This window comes from Myotis brandtii, unplaced genomic scaffold (assembly GCF_000412655.1).
Source record: "Myotis brandtii unplaced genomic scaffold, ASM41265v1 scaffold112, whole genome shotgun sequence".
NCBI classification, from domain to species: Eukaryota; Metazoa; Chordata; class Mammalia; order Chiroptera; family Vespertilionidae; genus Myotis; species Myotis brandtii.
The window spans coordinates 2,763,025-2,785,251 of record NW_005353838.1 but is presented as its reverse complement, the minus strand read 5'-3'; the positions used below and the strand labels follow the sequence as shown (position 1 = coordinate 2,785,251).

At 39.2% G+C, this 22,227-nt stretch overlaps 1 protein-coding gene across 2 annotated transcripts in view; it reads right to left on the bottom strand.

Annotated features, from left to right (window-relative positions):
- Nucleotides 1-22,227, bottom strand: part of CERS6 (ceramide synthase 6) — a 276,337-nt gene that overhangs the window by 50,651 nt on the left and 203,459 nt on the right. For both annotated transcript variants that reach the window (XM_005857533.2, XM_005857534.2), the window contains exons 5-7: nucleotides 21,370-21,420; nucleotides 16,256-16,348; nucleotides 951-1,079 (exon numbers count right to left, since the gene is read on the bottom strand). In XM_005857533.2, coding sequence (XP_005857595.1) covers nucleotides 951-1,079; nucleotides 16,256-16,348; nucleotides 21,370-21,420 — 273 coding nt within the window. The remainder of the gene's footprint in view (nucleotides 1-950; nucleotides 1,080-16,255; nucleotides 16,349-21,369; nucleotides 21,421-22,227) is intronic.

The window sequence follows — 22,227 nt, the reverse complement described above, 5'->3', positions numbered from 1 at the left end:
TGGTAGGTTACAGATGACACTGTAACCTACAAGTTACATAAATTTATTAGTATAGAAAAAACTTTTATTTAATTATATAACATTACTGAGTATGTAATTAAGAGTAAACACTACATAAAAATTTTGCTGGAGATTTCATATTTTGACATATGATAGAAACATTTTTTTCTTTTTTCTTTTGTTGCTACTTTAATAATTCTAAGTGATAATGGTTTAGAAAGTTAACCAAAGTGCAACCAATATATCCTCAGATACTTTTTACAGTTATATGCACAAAAAACAATTTTTACATATTCTTTGCAATTTGTACACACTTTTTGCTGTAAAAAACAACTTCTGTTAATAACCAAACTGAATTATATACACTTTTTGGATAAATCAATGTGAAACTTATAATACAAGAAATAAAATCTATTCAAGTAATAATTTTTTCCTTTTTTAAAAAAAAATATTTTTATTGATTTCAGAGAGGAAGGGAGAGGGAGAGAGAGATAGAAATATCAATGATGAGAGAGAATCATTGATTGGCTGCCTCCTGCACACACCCTACTGGGGATCGGCTCACAACCCAGGCATGTGCCCTTGAGCAGAATCGACCCTAGGACCCTTCAGTCCTCAGGCCGACACTCTCCACTGAGCCAAACCAGCTAGGGCACAAGAAATAATGTTCTTAATGTAAAACATTCATTTCTTAAGTGTGGAATAGTGAAGGTGTTTATTATTCCATTAATAAAGAATGTCAACATGATAAAGATTTTTAATACAAAAATTTATAAGCTAATTTAAAGTCTCACTTTTACCAATTTCACCTACAAAGCAATACCCCACAGTTTCAACGCAGTCATATACTTTTGTCGCCAGCAACATCTAGCACAACATAGAAGAAGTGATAATCTTAGGACTTCCTGAATTGTAGATTTTGTAATCTCAAAGATGAAATAAACTTTTACCTCCAGAAGAGCATCTGCTGAATCATGAAGACAGAGAACCAGGGTCCCTATTCGGGCCATGTTGTTGACATATGAAAAGGTAATCAAGAAAATAGACACCAGGTGATGCAGGAACATAATGCCGAAGTCCTTGGGGAAGGAAAAACAAAACAAAGCCACGTTAGGATTTTAGGAAAATCTTTTGGGTAGCAGTGCAAGTCCAAATGGACCACTTCTCTGACTACTTCTGCATCCTTCTTCTGGAATATGCTCAGTGGGATATTAAAATGAGAATGATAACATATTGGCTTCTCTGATGGATCCTACACAAACAAACTCTGAATTTTTACCAGCATCTGTCTATAGTTATTAAAAATTTAACAAAAATAATGGAATAGTGGCCATCCTTATTTTGGTAAACTTCAAAGGAGCTACTTCTTGGCCCATGTGAAAAGATCATCTTTCTCAGATACTGATATAGCTCCTGACCATCTGGACATGGTTTCTTGTGATAGGAAATTTCTGTTACTTAGAAATACAGTCTCTCTAAGAAGGTAAAGGTGGAATAAATGGTGATGGAGGAAGACTTAACTTGGGCTGGACACAATACAATATACAGATGATGTATTACAGAATTGTACACCTGAAGCATATATAATTTTATTAACCAATGTCACCCCAATAAATTCAATAACATTAAAAAAATAGTCTCTTTTTCATTGGTATTTTTATTCTTATTTAATCTATATTTCTCCCAGAGTAAGCTTGAACTTCTCAGGGACTTAAGTGCCAGGATTGGCTCTAATGGTGATCTACTCGAAGCCTTGGAGAAAGAGGATTACTCCCCTCTAGACCATTCATGTAGAGACACATAAAAAATTAGCCAAAATGGAAAGCATATTATGAAACATCCTCTATTCAGTAACTGTCGATGTCATACACTTTGGAGTTTGAAAGGCCCAACTTCTACTATTTTTAAATGGTTTTAAAACATTCAAACAATGGTCTTTGTTTAGATCATGAAAGTAAAATGATAATCCACAAGAAATAAAATATCGCTTCTACTAGGTCCTTCAACCATTTATTTCATTGTATAGTTCCCATATCAAAAACATTTCCAATTATTTGATTTTAATTTAAATACCGTGACCCTACAAAGCTATGGGTATTTTTAATGTTTAAATTCCTATGATACAGAACTCTTAAAATGTCTCTTTATATTTATGTCAAACTTTAAATGAAAATGATAAATAAAATTAAATAAAATTAAATGTGTAAGTTTTAGAAACCCCACAATGTTTAAATGGCTCTGTATATACTTTGGTGAACATGTCCAGAGGTTACTTTTTTGCCAAACATTTATTGATAACCATACATTCTGATTTATTACTGGTAGAGTAAGCCCTCACTTAAGGACATTTATAGATTCTGTGACTTTAAGTGAAACAACATATAACAAAACCAATTTTACCACGGGCTAATTGATATACCGACAGCATCTTACTGTTATAATGAAATGAATGAACCAAATGGTGTTATTCGAAGACTTTTCTTAAATCAGGTCAGATAATTTTTTAAATGAAGCGCAACTATTTCTCTTGTTTTCAGCTAACTTAGCCATATTGCACTGACGGTGAATACCACTGTTGGAAGAATCATCTGTCTTGCATCAGTTAATTCTATCTGCCTGCAGTAGAACTGCAGAACTGAGTCTTGCAAACTTCTGCCACCTACTGACCTATCACTATGCTCCTTCCTCCAGAACCACATTCACATGTAGTTCCCAGTTCATTGGCACAGAGAAATGATGACCATGCTCTGAGTTTAATGAGTGATCATGTGTCAACTCAATTTACCAGCCTTACCTACTTCTGATTTTCTCTGTTTGGGTGCTATCTAGGATTTCCCTAAATCATTAAACTTGGACAATACCCAAATATTTTAGGCATACAATAAAAATTGCTCTGATAGTGTTTCCCACATGTGTTCTCTCCAGACTGTTATCCAAAATGTATTAGGTTCCATGACCTACCAGACAATAGCTATTTCAAAAACAATGAATCAGTTAAAGTGGAGCCACCCTATCAACTGATATTTTAAACTGTTTCCTAAGCATAATTAAATGAACACATACAGAGCTTAATTCAACAGTCCAGTGAATTTGCCCATGCTTATTACACAGATTTTAAGTCTAACCAGCTGGGTACCTAGCTGGAATAATACTTTCCACATTTCCCATTGCTCAGCCCTGAATGACTGCTCTTGACTCACTAAAAGATGAATTTTTTCTATTTAGTTTTAAAATGAATAAATATAAGTTGATTAAAATTTATATTTTAATCAATCCACTTATGGATGATTAGGATCATTTCATAATTAAGTTTCTTGATTTATATCTGATATAAATGTCAATAAACAACACAAAGTCCTTGGCAATATATCAAGGACCCTCTCAAAACAAAAGCCTTGCTTTTCAAAGTTTGTTTTGTGAGGATGATTTCTGCATATAATTTCCCTGGTTCCAAAAGTCATTTATTACTGAGAGACTCAGAGTTATGCCCATAGCAGAAGACCAATTCTCATTATACAGTCATATCTGTATGAATATGAATAAAGCATGAATAATGAATTTTGTCTTGCATTTCTGTTTCAAAAAAGCATTATATACAATGAAATATCTTTAATAAAAGCCTTGGAATATGGAATCATTATTTTATGTGTTACACACATCTCACCCTGACACATTTTTTTTATGTAGACACAGTCTGGTCCAAATACCAGTCTTTAAACACAATTTGGACTTTATCAATGCAGGGTGGGGAACTCCCATCCTCATGTCTGTTACTGCTTAAAACGACTGGTGTATATGTAGACACACATATGGCTGCAGGAACCTTAGCATTTTAAGTTGATAATGTTTCACTGCATTTTTAGTAGAGAGATTGGGAATTTTTGTCGGCCTCAGACTGAAGACTGATTCTGAAAGCCTTTATTCAAAACAGACTGGCCTGGCGACCTATTTCTGTGGCTTCCTCAACCTCCTGCCATTCTGCCATACTGTTTTTGTTTTGTTTTGTTTTTTAAAAAATATATTTTATTGATTTTTTTACAGAGAGGAAGGGAGAGGGATAGAGAGTTAGAAACATCAATGAGAGAAACATCGATCAGCTGCCTCCTGCACACTCCCTACTGGGGATGTGCCCGCAACCAAGGTACATGCCCTTGACTGGACTCGTACCTGGGACCCTTGAGTCCGCAGGCTGATGCTCTATCCACTGAGCCAAACCGGTTAGGGCCATACTGTTTTTTGACATATTCAGAGCAATCATCAAGGGCTTCTTCTTTGTTTCCTGCCTAATATTTACTGGGATCTCAGCCCTCATTCCAGTGTTTGATATGTTAATTATCAGAGACAGATAAAAAAAAATTAGGTGTGGTCTTGACTCAAACTCCATTAGAATAAATCTGAAATTAAAAAATTCAAGAAAGAGCCATCCATATTACTACCAGAAGCTGATAAGGTAATACAGTGTTTTTTCCCCTTACTACACTTCCTAATGCTATTTAGGAAACCTAGGACAGAATCCCTCAGCCTGTTCTGTGTAGCTTTCACCTCAGAAACGCCTGGATGCAGGTAAAATTCCAGCTATTTGGGTTCCATTCCCAACTATCAGAATGAAAATCAGATTCCTTAACTCAGTTCTCTGGGGGGAGCGGGGGCAGGGTGGTTATGCACAATAAAATATTAGCCAGAGGGATCACCCTCTCGTTAAGACATTGTGTCTGACGTTCAACATGATGAAGCCCCCTTTGCAATGATCAGGCTGCAAGAGAGTCTTTGAATTAATACTGTATCTTCAGGAGGCACCAGAAATTCATCTTCATGTACATGTTTTTATATACACAAATGAACTCATTTCTCAACAAAACAGATAACACCACCAACAAGAAACTTGTTCTTTAAGTTCTCATTTGCTTGATAAAGTACTAATAATTTTATGTAGTTTGTTTTGGGAATAATCTTTGCAACAAAGAAAAACATTGGTGAACTTCTCAACAGGGAATAAGAAGATGAAGATCTGAAGTAATGGCTGATTTAGATGTGCATGGATGGCAAAGAATATGAAATACCTCTAAACTGCAAGGCTAAGGGAAGACTCGTTCCTCTCAGATACAAATGACATGCATTAGCTTTTCTGAATTTAATTTAACAAAATTAATAAATGTAATTAATAAACTTTAACTCTAACTCATATGAATGAAGATCAGATAATTAGTACCAGGTTATTCATTGAACATATTTTCAAACTCTCTAGGAAATAGAAATTCGGCAGCATAACGTAAAGCTGATTTCATTTCATGAAAACTGCAGCAATAATAGAAATCTCTCATTTCTATTTGTTTTTCAAGAATAGTTTTCTTATTTAAGCCTTCAAAGTACATAGAAAGGTATATGACTTCCAACAGAGTAACAAATAATATTCCTGTCTCTTCACTTGGGATTGTGCAACTGGGGGGTAAAACTCCCAGAAGTTCGTGGAGCGGCGTGGCTGTGCAGGAAGTGGACTTCTGGAGGATAACTTGGCACCGTGAGCGGGGAGAGTGGCTGCTCAGGCTCCGGAACAAATACAGAGATGGAGATGGGAAGGATTTCAGACGAAGCTTACATATGCCAAGAATAATCATAGTTAAATACTTTTCCCACTGAGGGAATATGAGAGTACAACAGATTCTTGACCTTGGGCTATGCATAACTAAAGATACATATGTATATATAACCTCTTAAAAAGAAAAGAAACAAGAGACTAAAAATCTATCTGGTCTTGAGACAATGACAGAAATGGAAGTATACTCAGAGTGGTTTATAAAAATCAATTGATTCTGATTTGTCCCACAGTAAGCAATTTGAGGAAAATTACACCTTTTTCTTACCAATGCCTGTCGTGAAAAGTTCTTATAATGTATATAAAGGTAAACCTTTGGGTATCCGCAATCTCCCACAATTTATTCAGTTATTATATTTTTAAGTGGCCTTGAATTTTGGCTCACTATAAAGAGAATTGGCTAAAGGTGCCATTTAAAGAAAGCTACTTCCAATAACAAGGCTCCTCAAAAACTGTAACTAAAATTCACTTTTATTAACATGCATAGCCTATGCATACTAGGGTAAATATTTAAGGGTAAATTGTAAAGGAATGAAAAAGTGTGATTTATTTGGGAAACATTTATTCAAATATAAGGTGGAGAAGCCCTGGCAGATATGATTCAATTAGCTCTTCTCTAAAATTCTGTCCATGCTTAGAACTTCATCCACATTAAATCTAGAGTCAAATTTGTTTTCACATATTTTCCTAATAGACTACATTTTTCCTCTTTTGGACTAAATATATAGAGAATTAGGTCCTCGAGGGAGGTAACTGTCACATACAAACATTCTAAAAACAGTAAGTGCCAAGAAATTACTTGGCAAAGGACTTTACATTTACTGTTGTTATTATCAAAATGTTTTTAAGAATATGTACTGATATGATGTAAATATCTCCACTAGCCATTCTCAAATCTGGCATCCTCACTGTTCAACAGATATGCATGTCCAGGTTACTCTACTTTAGAGCATCAAAACGCACACTATGGCCCCAGGCCAAATCTGGCCCTCCATTTGTTTTTGTCAAGAAAGATTTATTGAAACATTGCCACATCCATTTGTTTAGTTATTGTTTATGGCAGCATTCTTGCTACAGTGGCAGAGTTGAGTAGTTTCAATAGAAACTATAGGGCCCACAAGTTTAAAATAGTTACTATATGGTCTCTTATAGAAAGTTGGATGACCCTGACCTTACAGCCACATTAAAGGGCATACTGTGGGAAACTCGGTCATGTTATCTGAGATGTGCCAACTGCGTAGTCTCATGGCTAGCTTCATCACATTTTCTCCATATAAAGAATAGGTAAGAGAGGCCCTGGCCAGTGTGGCTCAGTTGGTTGAACATCATCCCATGTATCAAAAAGGTCACCAGTTTGATTCCCACTCAGGGCACATGCTCAGGTTGCAGGTTCAATCTCCAGTAGAGAAAGTGCAGGATGCAGCCGATCAATGTTTCTCTTTCACATAGGTGTTTCCCTCTCTCCCTCTCCATGCCCCTCTCTAAAATCAATATAAACACATTAAAAAATAATATGTAAGAGATTTAATTTTCACAGCTATTCTGAAGTAACCCATAAAATGTGACTCTCAATTTCAGACACACTATTAAAAACAGAGTTTTGGCAGGTATCTCCATCACACTTCTCATGATAAATTGTAACTACAACTTCAAGATAATTTGAAAATCCTGATCAGCTTTTATAACAAGAGCTGTCTGGATGCAACAGCGCTTTCCTGCTGCCAGATGTGCCATTATTTTATAGCTTCTGGGAACTTGGATAAATGGAGTGAAGAACTGCTGTATAAGCAGTGTTTACCCAATCTTTCTCCTGTGTAACATTTATGGTACCATTTCAAAATCAAGAATTCATAATCTCTTTTCTACTATGAATTATTTAGTTAATATTAATCTTTAATTGATTTTATTACTGTGGCAGGGGATGTAATAAAATTTTATTTGTACAACAGAAAACAGTATGATAGTGCCAGCAATTCCCTTCCAGTGTGCCTGGCCAGAGCACAGAACTTAATTTGTAACTCCCTGGAGTCCTTCGTCCTTCATGCTTTCCTCTCCCTGTCAAAAGCACCCTTTCCAAATGCATTCTGCTTTCAATGATGTAGATCTTTTTCTTAATTATACATGCATGTCTTTGTTCTCATTGATCTTTGGATCTTCAGAAGTTCTCCATTACTACAAATCCTGCCAATTATAAGCGCAGAAGTTGGAGGTCTTTATATACACTTTATGGGCTCTATTTAAATTACTCTTGGCCCAGCCACACTAATTTGTACAGCTTTTAATGCTAAAAGGATCACTTCTGAGACATTTTAAACACACTCAATAAAACAGTCTTCAGTGATGCAGAAGTTAAGACCTTATTCCCTCCCTTCTCCCCACCCTCTTCCCCCCTCCAATATCCCTGAGGACAAAGGCAACTCTTGCTGTCAAGTAAATCCATTCAGGTTGAAAACATCCAGAATGATCAGTAGGGGGCAGAGTGTGCTCACTAAAATCAGAAATATCCCCCAAACTCAAAAGCCGTAATTCTCATATTTACTTTAAATACGAGGCGCAAAATGACAATGGGCAATCAAGGACTCAGTTTTGTGCTTGAGATTGAAGATGGAAAATTTTTTCTTCTGGTCAACCAGGTAGGGATGATGCTGTAAGTTGTCAGGAGAAACTCATTGTCATCATCAGCCTTATCTTTTCTAACTCCTTTTCCTTCAGCCGTCTGAGCTCTCCACTCACCTTTACAAACATAAAAAAAAATGATACCTATAGAATTCACTCCTCAAGTTACTTCTTGTCTCCAAGCAGGCCTCTGGCCATGCAGTTTTTCTGTTTTTGTTTTTTCAAATTTTTTGTTTGTTTTGTTTTTCTGGCTGGAAGGCTTGTGCTTTCTCTTCTTTTCTCCACTTTGACGACCTGGTAAACTTCTATCTACCCTCCGATTTGCCTGCTCATTCTCAAGCTCCAAAGGTTCTGTTGAACACTGTGATTTATTTGGAACAACAGCCCCATAAAGCAAGTACTACTAGAACTCCATTTTATACAGAAACTGAGGCACAGAGATGCTCTATGATTTTTCCAAAGTCACATAATGGAGACAGGCTAGAGCCAGATCTGAATGCAGTTCTGCGTGATCCCTGAGTGCAGGTTCCTAACCCAGCAGGCTGCTTTTCAGAAGCAAACACAGAGGGAAGACTGGGGGAGGAGGCCACAGAGAGAGGACACTTCTGAAAACACATGTGAGAGACTAAGAACAAGGTCCACTTCTAGAAGAAAGGAAGAGAAGGGGGGTCCAGAGCAAAGGAGCAGAATTAGCCATGAGTATGAAAGGCGCTTCTTGTTTGGAAGCCAAAGGGGAGGACATGTGATGGACCTGTTTATATTTATGGGGATAGAAATGGAGGGAATGCACCAAGTCAGGGAGACAGCACTATAATAAGCCAAAGTGGGTGTTTTCCCAAGACCCCTAGGATGACTTGTGGGAAACTTCCCACAGGAAGCTGAGTGGAACCCACCAATAGCTCCTGAGAGAGGGTGGGTGGGACTCCTGAGGTCTGCACTTGAGGACCCAGAGCCCAGACCAGCAGCACTGTGGAGGTCCTGGGGTCTTTATACCTCATTGGAAGAAGAGGTCCCTGCCAATCACCCTCCCACACCCGGACAGCACTATGTGGGTTCTAAAGGTGCTTAAGAGCCTCTCCCCTGGCAAGGAGCCTGGGAGTGTAATTGCCAGAGTAAGTTAAGATAGCCTTTGAATAAAATTGCCCCACAAAACCTATTTCTTTTCTAGACAATACTGTTTTATTGTCCTACCCACCTGCACACAGCACTGGGTTGAAATGCTTTGATCACAGGTGGTAACTTACTAAAATGAGCTGCCTCTTCTTCCCTTCTGACATTCTGAAGACACTGTAGTATGAAACACACACACACACACACACACACACACACACACACACACACACACACACCCCCAGAGGCCTGAGTCAGGAATACCTGCCATGGGAGAAAGCTAAGCTTCGAGTGCAGAATATCACCACTCCAATCACAAGCGGATACACAGATGAGCAACTCTGCAGCTCTGTGAAAGAGAGGTTAAGTGGCCTGCCTGTGTCTGTAAGTAGGAGCACTGAGGTTACACAGACAGAATTCACATCTTCCTCCTTCCCTCTCAGGATGATCAGGTGTCACCTGGTGGGATTTCAGCTCTCCAAGGAAAGAAAGAAAGGCCATGCTGATACAATCTGAGGCACTCCCCAGAGTCATATTCTCAGGAAAGATTTAAAAAATAAGATAGATGAGCAGTTCTCAAATGTTTTCATCTCGGGACTCTTCTATACTCTTAAAAATTATTGAGGACACCAAAGAGTTTGTTTATGTAGGTGATACCTATCAATAGTTAACACATTAGACATTAAAACTGAGAAATTTTAAAAAGGTGTCAGAACACACTTAACTTATTTTTAAAGTCCATTATTCGTTAATTAACATAAATATTTTCCCTCAAATAACTACGTTTTTCCAAAATTTAAAAATAAATGGTAAGAGTGCACTGTTTACATGATTGCAAATCCCTTTGCTGTCTGGCTTAAGACAAGAAAGTTGGATTCTCATAACTGATGTCACTTTGATTGAAGTATATAAAGAAAATCCAGTACCAAACAGTTTGAAAATTAAGTATCTTGCTAGGCTTTTCAGACAGTTATGGATAGTCTTCTTTGATTCTGTACCAAAACTTGAGAAGCAGGACATTCTTCAAGGTTAATTGCAATGGAATTTAAAACCAGATCAATAAACTTTTCATATTCTGTTACATAAAATCCTTTGCTCTGTCTTGACCTTTGAATAGATCTTAAACTCATGCATGGTTTTGTAGCTTCATGCATTAGTCACTTGGAAAATATTGGCTCACTGAGCCAATGAAATATTTTGTTATTCAGTATTTTTCAAATCGCATGAATTAATGTCCTTACCAATCTCATGAAAAAACTTTTAAAGCACTGAGATGCTATCAAGCTCTTGCTGGTGAACACAAGTTTTCCGAAAATCAAATTTTGCTTGAAAGCTTGGTTTTATTATTGACAACAAATAATGGTAATTGTTCTTTTGATACAACTTGACAGGCTCATTCTGCATTTTCAAGAAAATATCTACCCAAAACACAAGTGGTAATAACCATAGTTTGCCAGTCATTTGTTCAAGTAAAAGCAAGATTCCATGGGGAAAAAAGCGGTGAGTTCAGCTCACAATGCAAGGTGCTAATTGTACCTGGTTTTCTTGAGACACTATTTTATGTTGTTACGCAGCAGCAGTTCTTTATGCATATTTCCCATTTCTTCACACAAAATATTTTTTAAATGTATACGCAAGAATGCAGGTTTAATAAAATTAACACTTTTTTACTGCTTCATCAAGAGCATCCTTGAGTAAAACTGACATTTGTTCTTTCTGAAAGCATGTGGTAGTGAAGAATGACTTTTAATACAGTTTGGTGCCATTACCAGCAATTTTGCCCAAGGTTACTTTTGCATTATCCGTGCAAATTTCAATGCAGTGAGAAAGGCAAATGACATCTTAGTATTATTCTGAAGACAGTTTTGACCTTGCAGGTCCCCTGAAAAGTCTTAGGGATCTCTAAGTGTCTGCAGACCACACTTTGAGAACTGCTATTTAGAAAAATTATTTAAAATATTGTTTTAGGAAATGATTTAACTAGCCACATTATTAATAATAACTGCACTGGTCAGGATAAGCCAGATGATGTGACAATCATGACAAAGCCCTTGAAATCTCGGTTTAAAACAAAGGCTTATTTCTTACTCACTGCATGTGACCATTTGGCTACGGGTGGAGGTTCACGCTGTTCACCACAGTCACTCAGGGACCAGACTGAGGCAGCAGTCTCCATCTCAAATGTTACCAATCACTATACTTCAGGGGAAAAGAGAGTTTAGAGGGTCTCACACCAGCAATTAAATACTCTGGTACAAAAGTGACTCTAGTCAGTTCTGTTCACAGCCTACCAGTCACAACCACAAGAGAGGACATGGCTGAAAAGTACAATCCTACATGTGCCTGAGGATAGAGAGCTGGCACTATCTGATGAACCACATTAAAACCACAGCAATAGCTAACATTTGCTGAGCATTAATTATGTGCCAGGCATTGTTCTAACAGCATGCAATACTTTATGCTGACAACACTCTGTTGAGGTAAGTTATATGAACTCCATTCTTTGGATCAGAAAACCTTTGGATCAGGCACAAAGAGGTAAAGTAACTTGCTCAAGGTCACACCAAGTTAGGAGTGGTGCCGGGCAGGTGGATGGACTCCAGAGTCCATGCCTTTAACCTCAAGGCCATACTGCCCATAGTTTCCCTCCCCACCCCTGCCCGCTCCAGAAAAAAATAAGAAAAGTAAGAATTTTCCCATATGGTAAATATAGAGAACTGTCCTTTATTACAAGGTGTCCTCTCTCCTTGAAAATGTTCAAATGTCCTTTCCTTAAAGAATTCATGGTTATAAATGGAGGAAGTACTAGGAAAGAAGGGTGGCTACCTTAAGTTAGTTCCTCTTCCTAATTAGTTTTGTTAATTTTAATGGACCAAAAGTACAAAAACTTGTGACCACTATGTTTTGGAGGTGTCTTTGTTTTTGGTTTTAGCACTTTGTTTTGATTCAACCAAATTTTGGTCGTTATGTGCCAAACAAAGGTACTATTCTAAGCTCTATTTGTCAAGCATTATACTAGATGGTTTCATGGACATTATGCCATTTAATTCTATGCTATACAGCTTGCTTTATAAAAAGACTAAAGCACGTATTGTCTTTATACCCTGAATCCAATTGAAGCAGGAAAGATCTGGAGCATGACAGGCCCCTCACAGGCGAGTAAAGCACTCATAGGAATGGACGCCAGTTAGTCTCTGAAAATATAAGTCCATCAATGAGCTTCTTGCTAAATTTAATCACCATACATCTGTCAGGAATCTTTTACAAAATATAGTCTTTCTCTTAGGTTAAAGACCAGAAGAGCAACAGCTGATTTTACCAGCTGGGCTTTGGAACTTGGCCATGGATGATTTCCTGAGAAGGATTCCGAACATGAGCCCGGCTCATTGGCCCAGGGCCCAGACCTTTGAGTCCAACAGCTACTTAGTTGAAAGGGACATAGGGCTTAGACACAAGCAAGCTGTTCTGAGCTCCAGCACAGTCATATTTATTAGTGTCCCTTAGAAAATTTAGATGTGAAGGAGAAATACTCATGGTGAACAGGTGCTAAAAACAGAATTTCAACAAAAATGAAGCCTTGAGAAATAAATATTTTGAACAATGTTGAATACCAAGAGTATGTAAGATACTGAAACAATTTCTGTTTACAAAAGAAGAAAGGAAGAAGAGAGAAAGAGGGAAGGAGAAAAGAATGAAGGGAAGCAAGAAGAAAAAGAGAAGGAAAAAATCCTCAAAAAGGTTTACACATCTTGGTAGCTTATAATAGAATATTAGAATTATATGTCATTTGAATTATTAGTCCAAATGACTACATCTTGGCTAGTCCCTTCCCTCTGGGAAGATTAATAGTATAACTTATCACTGACCAATTAAGAACCAACCCTAGAAATGGTCAAGAGAGAGGCAATGGGCTCTGTCACCAAAGGGATGAAAGGTTCTCCTCTCATTTTTAGATCCAGATTCTACTTTGAAACAGAGCAATTTAAAAATAAAAAAGAGCAATATTAGGACACTTCTAGAAGGGAAGAGTTTGTGAGTTTGTAAATATAAAAGCCATTTTAGAAAGACTCATGAACCCATTAGGTCACAAAATGATTTCTAAATCTCATTTAGGGTACTGATTCTAACAGTTTGAGGTATGCATTTGGATCCAGTGTTTATAAACCTTGGTCCCTATTTGAGAAATGGCTGTTCAAGCTCATTGTCATTTAATTGGGAAGCTAAGTAAACATGTGTGTAACCTTTCTATTAACAACCCTACAAATGGCCTTCAGAAGTTGATTTCTATGCTCTGTTGTCAATGGGTGCCTTCAACTATTTCTATTCCCTAATTAGGAAGCAGGCTCTTTTTTAGAGAACTTGGTAAATAGTTAAAAATCTGGAAGATGGGGAGTATATTCCGCAGCCTGAACATTCTATAAATCCTTGCTGCTGGTTGGAATGGCAGACCCTCCAAGGGGTAAGGTAATGAGGAGGGAACCACCAAGAAGATGCAAAGGAAAAAAGCAAGGGCTACAACTCACTAATGATGGTTGGAATGGCAGACCCTCCAAGGGGTAAGGTAATGGGGAGGGAGCCACCAAGAACCTGCAGTGACAGCAAGATGCAAAGGAAAAAAGCAAGGGCTACACCTCACTAATGGGAGATGTCAACAGAGGAAAAGCCTTCCTTATTAAAACCTGTGCTGAGTAATAGTCTGGTAGTGGCTATATTCCCATTTTCCACATGAAATAAGAATTAGCCAGCTCTTGGCTCACTGAAAAGACGTGGTAAATGTATGATGAGGAAGCTCAAGCAAGTGGAGACATGTCTCACTAGGACTCGGCTCCTGGGAGCCAAGGACAGTCAGTCTTGCAATCTCTTTGATTTTAGATGGTGCCCCTCATTCTCACTGAGCAAAAGAGGAGCCAATACAATGACAAAGAGCTGAAAATTACTACCTTTAATGTCAGGAGCATGGCAAGGCAAGACAATGCAAGAACTGTGTACCCGTCTAATCTAAGAGGGAATCACAGTACTTTGCTTGGTCAACTTGGGCTGTAATTCATCCCCAAACTGCACAACCTTGAAAAATGTACATAAACTTACTGTACACACATTTTCTTAACTACAAAATAGGAAGAATATTTAAACCTCCTTCTTTGTTATACTCATGTTTTGTGTGACTCCCTGGAAAAAATGTTCCTCGAAAGAAAAGAAAATGCATATTATTTGGTCTTAAAAAGGAAGGAAATTCTGATGCATGCTACAACGTGGATGAACCTAAGGACATTAGGCTAAGTGAAATAAGCCCACCACAAAAGGACAAATATGGTCTAATTCCACTTTTATGAGGTACCTAGAGCAGTCAAATTCATAGCAAAAGAAAGTAAAATGGTGGCTGCCAGGAGCCTGGAGGGAGGGGAGAATGGGAAATTGTTGTTTAATGGATATAGAGTTTTGGTTTTGCAAGCTGAAAAGAATGTTGAAAACTGGTTGCATAACAATGTGAATGTGTGTAACAGTACTGAACTGTACACATAAAATGGTTAAGATGGTAAATTTTATATTTTGTATTTTTACCACAACGAAAGATTTAAAAACTAAATAAGTAAAATATACAATGAGCCTGGCACATAGGAGATAATCAGACTACAAGTTCTGACTACATAAATAAAGAAGGCTCCACACGTGAGACCAGGATATCTAATTGGGATACTGTCCCTAGAGGATCTTTAAACATTCCCAGAAACTGGCCCAGCAAGTTTGGTGCAAGGAGTAAGGGAACCACAAGTTATGGGTGTCAATGAGTTACCCGCTATACCTAAGCCTTAGCCCTTATAGCAGTGGTTCTCAACCTTGGCTGCACAGTAGAATCACCTGGGAATCTTTTTAAAATCCTGATTGCTGGGCCTCATCCTCCGGAAATTCTGTTTCTTTGTTATGGGGTGGGGCCACAACATTAGTAACAAAGAAACAGAATTTCGGGAGGAGGAGGCCTGGAAATCAGGATTTTAAAAAGATTCCCAGGTGATTCTAATGTGCAGCCAAGGTTGAGAACCACCGCCTTACAGGGACCACCCACTTCTGAGAATCAGAGGGCATACACCACATTAAGGCTGCTCAGCCACACAAAACACAAAGACCGCCTTTTGCCAGCTAAGTAAACCACTGCTGCGGGTCAGTGAAAGGAGTATACTCTGGAGCAGTGGTCGCCAACCGGTGGTCTGCAGACCACTGGTGGTCCCTGAGGTCTGAAAGGTTGGTGACCGCTGCTCTGGAGCACACAAGTATGTGGAGCACGGGCACTGAGATGCAGGCCAGCAAACACAGCTTCGAAGGAACGATCCAAATATGAAAATCCGGAGAACATGGCATCATGAAAAATAAGCGGTGAAAAATCAAAAGTGCCACCTGTGTCCAGAGGCTGGTGCGATGAGAACTAGAATGAGCGGGTTTAACACTCAGGAGGTCGAGTGCCCTCCATGGACGCCGGCGGGAGGGGAGAAACCCAGATCCCAGTTCATTTAGGAATGTTGTCTTTTCATGACATCTTGTCATGCCAGTTAGCCCTTAAATTGGAGAAAATTTCATTCTGTAGAGCTGGAACACGGAGATGTTACTCTCTCCCAGGAGCAACAAATAACATTTTTCTTTTTTATTTAATTTGGAGAAAAGAGAGACTTGTAAATCAGACTGAGAGAAATTACTGCTATCGGGACTCGTTGCTATATATTTTCATAGAGAAAAGAACACTAGGGAAGAGTTAAGAGACAAGGGGAACAAAATCCAAAACAGCACAAACAAAAATAGAGAACTTTATGTATCCAAGCAGAAAGCAGGACTAACCTAGCGCTGCTGGGAAAACAGCGGGGAGTGCCTGTGGCTCTACACCCACCTGCCAGGGCCCATTAAAGACACCTGTCTGCAGGCACTTTACAACAGAACCCCACTTACCTTTCTTTTGATATCAGTGAACTGGGAAAACATTAAAGACCAATAAAACGACAGCTCCAGGATATAATAGTAGTGAAGGTCAGTTGTGAGTGGCTGAGGATCAAAGAAAAAAAAAGATTAATAGTTAATAGGAAACCCCATTTGTGTCCCAAACATCTCAAGCTCAGTGCTGAAAAGTGACATGGTCTTATGCCCCCACAAATTACCCCTTCTCTTTGTGGATAAAGGGGGCTTTGAAGGACGCTTCTAATCCCTCTACTCCACAGCCTGATGGCATTAGTTTTATCTCCAACCAAAAAAGGGTCCGTCAGGATGAACATTTGGTACCTGATTCACTATTTACTTTAACAATAGCATGTATGGTTCTTTGACATAAATGAGTATCTGCAAGATTCCTCAGACAACCTAAAATATATATATTCCAATGCACACAACAAAAGAACAGCCCTGGCTAACTGCTGTGAGATTCCACGGCACAGGCACAGGGGAGGGAGGTGACAGAAACTGGAGGACAACATATGTCACTGAGGCCTAGTTCCCAGTTGGGCATTAATCAGATCTTTCTTTCAGTACACAGCAAATGTCAACAAAAGACAATTCAAAAACATTTCTTAAAAGATCAGAGGGACAAGGAAACTGCCAAGAGATACTGGGCTAGGCACCCAGCCAGGAAATTCGAGGTCAAGTCCCACCTCCGCAGCTTCGTAGGTATAAAACTTGGGCCTTAGTTAATTTACTGTAAAATGAGATGGCACCTGTTCTATCTGCCTCACAGGTCCAGGAGGGGAGAGAAGATCAGAGAAGCAGCAGAACGCAAGAATATTTATTCTGCACATAAATCCATAAAAACAAAACGAAACAGTGTGTTTTTTTAAAACAAAACAACAAAACATTTTCAACAACCTGTTTTTGTTTATTGAATTGTAATGAAATGTCTTCCTGTACCGGAATGAATCAAAGACCTTTGAAGCTCATCACACAAACGTATCTACACACACAGTAATAGTATAGGTGGTAAATACAATGGAAACTTAAATGCTCTGTAAATGAACAGCAGCGTAACAAATGACTTTTACGAGAAGCTGGTACTCACTTAACCACCAACTCTACTGACTTTACGCATAGGCATCAAGGAAAACAGTTGTCCTACTCACTGACCTTTGGCAACAGAGCACCAGAGAGGACAGGATACTCTCCCCACCAGCAATCCTAAGCTCTGAGCATCAGTGTGTTTATCAAGTTCAGCACCACCCTGGAGAGAATATATTCCCTAATGAAGTGGCCTTTTAAAATTGAAGGTATTTATGCCCAGCCAGTGTGGTTCAGTGGTTGAGCATCGACCTATGAACTAGGAGGTCATGATTCGATTACTGGTCAGGGCACATGCCCGGGTTTCCGGCTCGATTCCCAGTGTAGGTTGTGCAGGAGGCAGCCAATCAATGTTTCTTCTCATCATTGATGCTTCTATCCCTCTCCCTTCCTCTCGGAAATAAAAAAACATATATATATTTTTTAAAAAACTGAAGTTATTCGCAATGAGAGATGGGTACTTAGGTCAGACATATGGCAACAATAAAGTCTAAAAAATAGAGTGCTGGCTTCAAGACCCTTGGAGCCAAGATTAAATGTCAATTTTAATGAGAGTCACTTTCTTATTGCATCTCCACCTGGGAAAATGCCCCAGTGGGCTATAAGGACAAGTGAGAGCACTCTAGGAATTGCAGAGTTCATAAGAGAGCATCATATTAGAATAACTACAGTGGGGCCTTGACTTACGAGTTTAATTCGTTCCGAGACCGAGCTCGTTAAGGAGCTCGTTAACTCAAATTACTCTGGCAACTCAAAAATCAGCCGAGAGACAGCTGGTATCTCAAAAAACTCGTCAGTCGGGACACTGGTAAGTCAAGGCCCCACTGTACTATAGTTGTGGAGTCCTTTGCAGTTGACAGAGCTTACCCATGCGATAATCTCCTTGACACTCTTAAAAGCCCTATAAAATTAATACTATCATTTTCTAAATTGTATAGTTACAGGAGATTGCTGCCAGTTAATTCAGGTGGGAGGCTGACCCCAGGTCTCAGAGTGGGGGAGGGCTTGTGATACCCACTGGGGCTTCCATTCCCCACTTGTACTCTTTATGATAGCTGTGCAAGGGCCAACTGAGGGCAACTTTGCATTATTTTAAACTTAAAATACACACATGTATATAAAAACCATTATGTATGTAATAAATAATATATATACTCATACATAAGGAGCAGTGAATCCTTGATAAAATTGAAACAGACAACTCCTCACCCAGAAATCTGTACAATTATTTATTTAACTAGAGGCCTGGTGCACGGATCCGTGCACTGGAGGGGTCCCTTGGTCTGGCCTGCGGGGTTCGGGCCGAAACCAGCTCTCTGACATCCCCCGAGGGGCCCCAGATTGCGAGAGGGCCCAGGCCGGGCCAAGGGACCCCACCGATGCATGATCAGGGCTGGAGAGGGACCATGGGAGGGCTCCAGGACATGTCTGGCCCGTCTAGCCCAGTTCTGATCTGCTGGACCCCAGCAGCAAGCTAACCTACATGTTGGAGCATCTTCCCCCTGGTGGTCATTGCACGTCATAGCAACTGGTCCAACAGTCGAACTAATAGTTGGACACTTAGCATATTAGGTTTTCATTATATAGGATATATGTGCTAAAGACACAATAAATCTGTTTCACAAGCATGGCTCATTTTTAAAGGTGCTCTTAAGCGGGACCAGCATGGCTTAGGGGTTGAGTGTTGACCTATGAACTAGGAGGTCATGGTTCAATTCCTGGTCAGGGCACATGCCCAGGTTTCGGGTTCAATTCCTAGTGTGGGTGTGCAGGAGGCAGCTGATCAATGATTATTCTCATCATTGATTTTCTATCTCTGTCTCCTTCTCCCTTCCTCTCTGAAATCAATAAAAATATATACATTAAAAAAAAGTGTTCTTAAGGCATGAGACTGCCTCTGAACTATAACCTATATATTTATGAAAATATGCTTATCCACAAAACGCTATAATTACATGCGTAATAATTATATGCTGTTTAATGTTTTTTCCCCACAAACACAAAAAGAAAGCCATTCATTTTTTTATTAGTATAAGAAAAGTATCAAGAATGAACACTGGCCCTAGCTGGTTTGGCTCAGTGGGTAGAGTGTTGGCCTGTGGACTGAAGGGTCCCAGGTTCGATTCCAATCAAGGGCACATGCCCGGGTTGCGGGCTCGATCTCCAGTGGGGGGTGTGCAGGAGGCAGCCAATCAATGATTCTCTCTCATCATTGATGTTTCTATCTCTCTCTCCCTCTCCCTTCCTCTCTGAAATCAATAAAAAAAATATTTTCAAAAAGAATGACCACTGTTTCCATGAGAGATCATTAATGGGTCCTAGATTTTGGGAGTTAATTGCCGAATTATTCACTGATAAGCAATGATGTCTTATCAGTAGAAGACAATCTTAATCTGAATCCCCACATATGGTATCTTTCCTTCTATACTAAAGAAGCTTTTCATTTTATATAAACATAACTGTATATACCAGAGAGACCCTCACATTATCAGGTGGAATCTATAGTTCTATCTGTGAAAGAGTCTGCAGCTACATTTTGAGCCACTGCTCTAGCAAATCATTTTCTCAGAAATAAGCAATTGCTCAGCTCCAGCCATTAATGTGAAAGTTATTTCAGATCACATTATAGTTATGAAGAAGAGTGGGTATTACATTTCATCTGGCATTTGTCTCAATGCAGTTCACGGGACGGAATTTACCTCATAAATGCAGTGCATTAGAGCAGCTGCTACACCAGCAGTCGAGTTAAGGTTCCTGGAAGGCTTTGATGTGTTTTTATAAATAGAATTCTAGATATAAAGGGATTTTTCCACTCAGTGTACCATTACAGGACACAAGGAGAGCTGTAAATGACAATATTCCAAGTATTTAAGATAGTAAAACAGCAGTTGGGCCTGGGAATTACAATTGTGTTCAACAGCGACTGGGTTTCAATGTTGCTTTAGTCTCTATGAAATGACCCTGGAATACTCAGCTCTCTCGAACCGTGTTATGCTTATTTACATTATTTTCTAATCTGAATAAACTACATAAAAGAGATGGAAATGCACTTCAACATGTCCCTAACCTTAAATTTGCCCAAGGAGTATCCAACACCAGTTCCCACCCCGTTTAGACACTGTGGGTGATAGAGAAGACACAGGGCACACCTGCTCCCCATTAACCTATGTGCACCAAAAAGACAGCCCTAACAAATCCCAAACTCAAATATCCAAGTTGCTTCTCATAATGTATGTCTCCTTGTTGTATCACCAAAATACCTGGTTGCATTTGTTTCATATCCCAATTGATCTAGAAACTTTTCAGTAAGAAATTTCTAGAAAAGTCCCAACTTTGATATTCAAATAGTAACTGATCTAGGGACTAGCAGACACGCTAATATTTCTGAATTCATGGACAAAGGCAAAGGTACATCAGTGGGCAGGAATCTGAAATACTCCCTTTCTGGGATACGATTCTAATCTCATCTCATTTTCCATGATCTTTTTTTCTCTCGTGTGTGTGTGTGTGTGTGTGTGTGTGTGTGTGTGTGTCTATGTGTAATGGTACACGCCCATTTTTCTGTGCTCAAGGAAATGGTGCTTGATTCACATACTTAGAGGCTACTCCTAAGCCACACCGTGAACTGGAGTCAGCAGGCCTGCTACAGCCCCACACGAGCTTTGCCCCCTCGGTACTGAGACAGGCCTGGACTGTTGACAGCCTTTCCTCAGTAATTAAAAGCAGATCAACTGTTAGAAACAGGAATCATCCACCTGCTGAACTGATTGTATCTTGCTCTCCAGCAAATGCACCTTTCCACACTTACTCCATCTGCTAAAGCAATTAAGCTCTGATTCTGAGCTTCACTCAGAACACAAACTACTTCCCTCACTAGGCTACATGCAGCCTCAAGCCACAGGTGTGGGGGCAGACGACCAAAAAGCCAGGCGGCTGCCCAACCTAATGGACCTGCCTTAATCAGAAAACTCACCGAAGGAAGATACTGTATGTGTATAAAAACCCAGACAGCAATGGCTCCTTACCTGATAGGGGTAGTTGTACCAGCAGTGCCTTGTATTCCACAGCCAGGGTGTCTAAAAAATGACAAAGAAACATATTTTACATATTTTGGGAAAGAAGCAGGATGAGATATTTATGACAGGTTCTTCCGCCAATCCGCAATATTTGGGTATTTCAATAATCTACCTCTGTGAGAACTGAAGGACTTAAGAATAAGATATTAAAGCAATTAGTATCCCATCACATATTCTCTCTGGGTAATCTATACTCAACTGGTAGTATTTCAGGCTACTTCTGGGATAGAGTCCTAGCTGGTGTCTTAATATTTTGCTGGTCACAAAGAGACATTCCCGCTATGAATGAGCCTCAGGGCCCTTCAGAGGTCTCACCTAAACCAGATGCAAATCATCGACCTCATTGTTATCAATGAACAATGTACCCTAAAACTCCTCCAATCCAATGTTTACAAAGCAACATTATTAATCAATTGTCCCATGCCTTAAACAAGGTTCAGTAACAGGCAGGCATACTTCTTGTTTCAGTAGGAAACCTCAGACTAATTCCAGGCCTGAGGGAATTAGCTCTCAGGGCACACTCCACCCCCTGGTCTTTTAAAGACAAAACAATCATTCTTGACTTGACAGCAATTACTTGGTTTACAGCAAGCATGTCAAACTCTCGGGGGCATGCAGCCCACAATGAATATTTTTACGACCCAGCCAATATAACGGCATGCAAGAAACGTTTTAATAAAAATTTCGTAACTTAATTTTTACAATAATTATGTTATACATAATTATGAATAACGAACTACAATGTTCGCTAATGACTGACTACTATAATCGTGCTGTATTCATTTCCCTTATGCACCTTACGCACAG